This window comes from Quercus robur, chromosome 12 (assembly GCF_932294415.1).
Source record: "Quercus robur chromosome 12, dhQueRobu3.1, whole genome shotgun sequence".
NCBI lineage: Eukaryota > Viridiplantae > Streptophyta > Magnoliopsida > Fagales > Fagaceae > Quercus > Quercus robur.
Window position 1 is genome coordinate 39480786 of NC_065545.1, and position 6418 is coordinate 39487203.

Consider the following 6418-nt stretch of genomic DNA (forward strand, 5'->3'; position numbering starts at 1 on the left):
ATCTATCAAAGGGGGCAATTAAACCATCATAAATATCCTATTAATTAGTATGCACAAATATTTTTACTCTACAATCATGTGAATTTGATTCTTTCCGAGTAAATTATATGGATTCAATGAAGTTAAATCAAATATGGGGGCTACGTGTAGAAAAGACACCATGAGATAGGCAATTAACTTCAAAAAGAAAATATTTTTTATTTGTCAAGGGGCCATTCAACTAACATAATCTGGAGTTTAAAGTTTATACACTCTATGGAGTTTTTACTTTCAAACAAAATTTAACTACAAAATTAGTTATAACCTTAGACTACCACCTTACTTAATATCTTTTTATTGGAGATGAATTTTGATAAATCTACAATTGGATTACATCTTCTTCTTATATCTTCCATGATTGTAAAATTTCAAGAAAATTAAAAATCAATAGGTAATAACTATGTCGTCAATAAATTTTTTAAATTGCAAGTTTTTGTAATTTAAAATTATGTACAAAATATAAGCTTATAGATCATATAGTAAATAATATTCGATTGATATAAAATTTTACATGTGTATTAAGAACATAAAAAAAAATGCAATTCAACGATTAGATTTTCAAAATATGTTGTAATATTTATTTTATTAAGTGAGTTTGTAACTTTAAGTTACAATTAATTTTTAGCTAAACTTGACCCTTTTACCTTTTAGGGAGGTCGGCCTGTGATCATCAATGTCTCTCACTCTTTAAAAGTTAAAAATTGAAATATATGTGGCTACGCTGCTAGGATTATGTGCGTAGCACACGGAATACATAGATCAATGTCCTAACAAGCCATAATGCTTTGTTTTCTTTTGCTAAATAAACCATGTATCTATAAACATGGATTTGACTTGTTCCATAAATAAATGATGGTGATCATTGCTTGAATGGTAGGTGAGCAATTCGATTAGTCTTTCATTTTTTTGTCTAACATAAAATATTTTCATTCTTCTTCTACATATTCAGCTGTTAGGTTGCTTCCAGAAGATTTATAAGAGAAAAAAAAATTTATATTGTAGCTACCATATTTTTTTTTTAATTATAGAATTTTAAACTGTTCTATGATGAATGTTATTTATTATCAATTCATGCACCAATTGATTTTTGTATAAATGAAGTTCGAACTTCTAATCTATAATTCGATTACAAACGACTTTATTACTAGTTCTCATACAATATTGAGAGGATCACATAATTATATATACCAACACACGTGTGCATGGTTTGCATAACATATGTGCATCATTTGTCATGTTATTATGACTTGCCACCATTCAGATAAAGAAAAGGAAATTTTTTTTATTAAAAAAAAAAAGAAAAAAGAAAAAAGAAACTAGAGATGTATACTATACACCAATGTGGGAGAGTAGAGGAGGCAAATCTACCCGGGCAATAGTAATCTTAACGAAAAGAGTTGTAATATGGATGAAGGAAGAAAGGATTCATGAATTTATTTTGGTATAATATTAATAATTAAGCATTCATACAAAACAAAAGGCAAAAGAAAAAAGAAAAAAAAGACAGGATGGAAAACGATCTACAGGAGCCAAGCCATCCCGATTGATATGCTAATAATAATGTATGCTTTAATTTAATTTTAATCACGATGAGTTTTCATCACTCCCACCCTCGAAATTCACCATCAATTTGTTCAATTTCTTGTTGCTTATCCTCTGTTGGATGATCTTCATATCCTGCTCACCGCTGAACAGAGAATAAAAAGCATGTTATTATATATGCAAGTACAAACTGTACATCCAAGTTGCAACACAACAATTAATGTGTATTATAAATTATGAATTATATTACAGTCACGCCCCTAAAATATTGGTATATTTATTCCAACAAATGTTAATCTAAGCAATTTTAACACCCATGTTATGGAGAAGTAAAAATAATAATAATAAAAGTCAACAAATCATATTCTAATAGTCATATTATTTGATGGCAAGTGTCTTCTTCTTTTTTTTTTTTTTTTTTTTTTAAATGATGTCAAGTGTCACCATATTAATTTTAAATATACTCTAATTTCACGCCAAGTGTTATTTTATTTATATATATTTTTAGAAAGTTTCAACTTATGACGTTCATTGTTAATGATAATTCTTTATTATAAGACCAATACACCAATCGGTTTTTGGTATAGGCGGGAGTTAAATCCTAAATGTCTTATTTAACTATCAGAGACTTTAGAAGTTAAGCTAACTGGAACCAACCATTTCAATTATCCTTCAGTTGTATATCAATTATGATTACATGCAAATTCATGTATTTTAGCTTAGAAAATACAAATATATATATATATATATATTAAATTCTAATTTTATTATTATTTGATAATCAATTAAAATTAATTATACTTCTATATGATATTATAAATGTGTATTGTCTTTTACTTATTGGGTAGAAATATTATTTGTATAATATATATACCTTTGAGGTAACATAGGGGCAGAAGAGGTCAACATCTGGGCAAGCTTAACAGCATCTTCATGTCGATTAATAACATGATTGAAAGATAAATAACGTCCATAGGATGAGATATCTTCGTAGACACAAATGTGGGCTTCCACCAAAGAATTGAGATCGACGGTCACCAACACTCCATCTTCGTACATCTCAGCAGCTCCCTTCAAATATGGGTTAGTAATAGACAGATCAGGGCCCATAATCAACCCTGCATTGATTGATACCATATTCACTCCCCTGTCCATTGCTAAGGCCCATGCTGTCTTTTCTGCTAGTGTCTTTGATACCGCATGCCACAACTGTTTTTCCCATTTTAAGGGTTAACATGTACATTTTTTTTTTAGTCAGAAATTCAGAATTGGCAATATATAGATGATATATTAATTATTAAATAATGGAAAAGCAATAAATATACCTATATATATATATATGAAAAACTTTCTATTTTTTGTTACAATTTCTCAATTATTTGAAAAATAAAATCATAATAATTAAATGGAAAAGTATATATATATGTGTGTGTGTGTGTTTTCTCAAACTAGTAGTGGATGTTGAGTCTTACCACAAGGTTTTTTTTTTTTTTTTACTATTTGGGGGAGTTTTTATTTGGAAGAAGAGAGGGAGGTAAGTTAGTGACAGAGAGATTGAGAAGAGGGATTAGTTCTACTTATGTATTTTATTTTCTTACCTATTTTGGAAAAGGTAAAATTTAGGTACGTTTTGTTTTTTTAGAATGAGGTACGACCTCTTTTTTTGACAAAAATGATGTACGATTTCTTAGTCACATTACATTAATTAGGTTTTCCAATAAATTTTAAACACATAACTACATTGAATTTAATTATTTTAGAAAAATAATATTATTTGTGTTTCATTGATCAATACAACCATATGTTTGAACTTAATTAAAAAACTTAATGTATAAGATGTAAATAATTATACTTAAGTCTTGTCCTTCTGAAAAATTTCATATTGATCCCATATATATATATATATATATATAAAGTTGAGACAAATATAAAAAAAAAAATTTAGAGAAAAAATTGTTCATGATAAAGATACTTCTGATATGGAAAAGGTGTAATCAAAATAAATTTAGATTAGATGCCCAATCTAAAAAAAGAATAAAATGAGATACCAATTGGCTTATGATTAACATTATTGAATTTATTATATTTATACCTTATATTTACGACAAAAATTAATGTCACTCCAGTGTCTCTCATCCAAATCAGATGCTGTGGACTTACGATCATCTCTCCAAACGACGGCTGTGACCGAGGATGTGAAAACCACCTTCTCCAATGTTTCTGTTTGTGCACAAGCTTCTAGAACGTTGTGTGCTGCCCTCACCTCCACTTCCGCCATAAATTCCTACAACCCAAATTCAATAATTGCTCTTTTACACTTTTAAATTGACAGAATTTATTGAATGAAGTATGATCAGAATTTTATTTAAAATTTGGTCTGATTTTTCAATATTTGAATCCAATATTTATGACTTATATATAGTTATATAACAAAAGTGCAAAAAAAAAAAAAAAAAAAAAAGCCTAAATTTGGATTTAAGAATGTTGTATTTTTCAGGCAAATTCCTGGATTTAACTGAATATCCCGCGGAGCTCAAAATCCCTCAACTACAGTCTACTTTAAATTAAAGGACTAAAGCCCTATTTTTTTTTTTTCACCTTTTTCCAAAGAGGGAAAAAAGAAAAAAGAAAAAGACCCTTAAATTGGAGCTGGCATATATATATATATATATATATATTCGTGAGAGATGTGAGAGAGAGAGAGAGATAAAAAGTAATTTTAAGCAAATAAGCTCAGAAAGGTGAGTTCTCTTCATTGCTGGTGGAACAATTACAAAGTAAATAAAATTTGTAGGTTTTTGTTTTTAAAGCCAAATTATGAGCTAAGTAATTAAAGACTACTTTTTTATTAGTAAAAATAAAGACTACTTTTCTCTACCTTTTAGAACTGACTTTAAATTCACCTTAAAGTGACAGCCTTTTAAGGAAAGTTGCGGTGGACATCTCAGGTAGGGTAGCCTTATGAGTTTTGATATCAACACTAATAATAAAGTAACGGTATAGTTTTGTTGAAAAACTAGTAAAACTATAAATTTTATTCCTCATATATTATTAATTATAAAACATAATTTAAATATTACTTTATTAAATAATTAAAGACTCACTAATTGAATTTATTATCCTATCAATTTATAAATATTTTGTAAATTAAATAAGGTGGGCCTGGCCACATGGTGTGTCTTGGTTAATTTTGACATTATTAATTATATAATGTCACGTTACTTAATTGCTCGGGAGACAATCTTGAACGTACTAGAGAGGAACCGATAACCATTGCCTGAACTTTAATTGTGTGCGTGTCCCAACACACACGGCACAGAGAGAGAGAGAGAGAGAGAGAGAGCTGGAATTGCATGCACTGGCAAGGCAACAAAAATATAGCAAGTTGGAAAGTAACAGGCAACTAATACCTATGCAACTGCGTTGTAGTAATAAATTACATGACGTAACTTAGCTTCAGCTATAGTCACCATGTAAAGTGCCCGCATAATCGACTCTCCAAGAATACCACATATATGATCTTAAGCTAGCAATTTGTCAATACTCAATAGCATGAATCTTAATTGCCCCAACAGAGGAATACTAGTTACTCTTTATGTGTTGGCTAGAACAAGTAAATTGAAGATGAGAAGGAACTTACATCATAGGAGGGTTGGTCTTTTGGGGGCTCAAATGTGTAAAACAAGCCAGAGCAGCCCTTCAAAGCATCAATTATGCTTTGATAGTCGTAGGGATCTGAATGGAAAATCTTCAGTTTCTTGTTATCAGAAGCAAGCCCATTAAATTGCAATTCATCTGAACAATATTGCAAAAAACGACCAATATATAAGAAACAAATTAATTAAAAGAAGAAGATACGGTATTTCTATAATCTAGCTATAGCTAGGTTGAGAGAGAGTTGAGCTAACCATGGTGTTGAACCGCAGCGTGGACAGTGTAGCCTCTTTGGAGGAGACGCTCGACCAGGGTCGAGCCTAGGCGCCCTGAGGCATCCATAACACATACTGTATTTGAGGTGTGATGGAAAGAAGCTGGTGCCATTTGTATGTTTATTGTCTGTGTAATTGTGAGTGAGAGAGAGAGAGGGAGAGAAACTTATGGGCTTTTAATAAAGAGCAAGATAGCCAGCAAGAATACACATGAGCTTGTACTGTTTGAAGAGAGAGAGATTGGTCACGTAGTTATATAAATAAAGAAGGGTGGCTAGCATTGAAAGAGCGTGGTGAGTAGATTGGTTGGCGAGTAGTTGTTATTGCCTTATTGGAAGAGCGTTCGAGAGCGATAGCGAAAGTCATAAGAATCATAAGATACATAGAATGATAAATGCGAGTTTGGTAGGAACATGTTTCTCTAGCTACACGGCCACGTGTTATCACTTCTCACACCTACTCACTTTGTGGAGAATGGGGTCTTCACTTGTATCTGGCTAAGAACCGGACCACGTGGAGCAAAGATATAAACTGTTTACACAAATGGTTAGGTTTTAGATTGTTGAGTGAGTTGGTAAATCTTCTATCAAAACATATCAAGTTTGATTTGTATTAACTATTTAGAGAATTATGATAGGGTTGAGTCTGGGTTAGAATTAAGTTACGTGAAGTGTTTATATACTGAATTGATGATTCTTTAAATTATAAAGAATTTTTAGAGTAAGACGTTATTGTAAAAAGTAAATAGGGCTATTTATTTTTTTTGAAAAAGTTTCAACTTATGATATCTGCTTCTGATGATAACTCTTTATCATCAGACAAAGACACCAATCAATTTTTAGTATAGGTAGGGATTAAATCTCAGATCTCTTATATAACCATCAGAGATTTTACCAATTGAACTAATT

At 30.4% G+C, this 6418-nt stretch overlaps 1 protein-coding gene across 1 annotated transcript; it reads right to left on the reverse strand.

Annotated features, from left to right (window-relative positions):
• Positions 1–1444: 1444 nt before the first annotated feature.
• Positions 1445–5748, reverse strand: LOC126709158 (cinnamoyl-CoA reductase-like SNL6). Its single transcript, XM_050409271.1, has 5 exons — positions 5490–5748; positions 5222–5376; positions 3674–3865; positions 2456–2790; positions 1445–1726 (listed from the first exon to the last, which is right to left on the reverse strand). The coding sequence occupies exons 1-5, from the start codon at positions 5620–5622 to the stop codon at positions 1624–1626; spliced, it is 918 nt and encodes a 305-aa protein (XP_050265228.1). The 5' UTR covers positions 5623–5748; the 3' UTR covers positions 1445–1623.
• Positions 5749–6418: the final 670 nt, after the last annotated feature.

Excerpts from the sequence above, each read along its gene's own strand:
- LOC126709158 (XM_050409271.1), bottom strand. The coding sequence starts at position 5,622 with ATGGCACCAGCTTCTTTCCATCACACCTCAAATACAGTATGTGTTATG. Across the intron at positions 2,791-3,673 it reads ATTTTTGTCGTAAATATAAG|TTGTGGCATGCGGTATCAAA; the intron begins GTATAAATATAA and ends TGGGAAAAACAG. Across the intron at positions 1,727-2,455 it reads GCCCCTATGTTACCTCAAAG|CGGTGAGCAGGATATGAAGA; the intron begins GTATATATATTA and ends TTCTCTGTTCAG.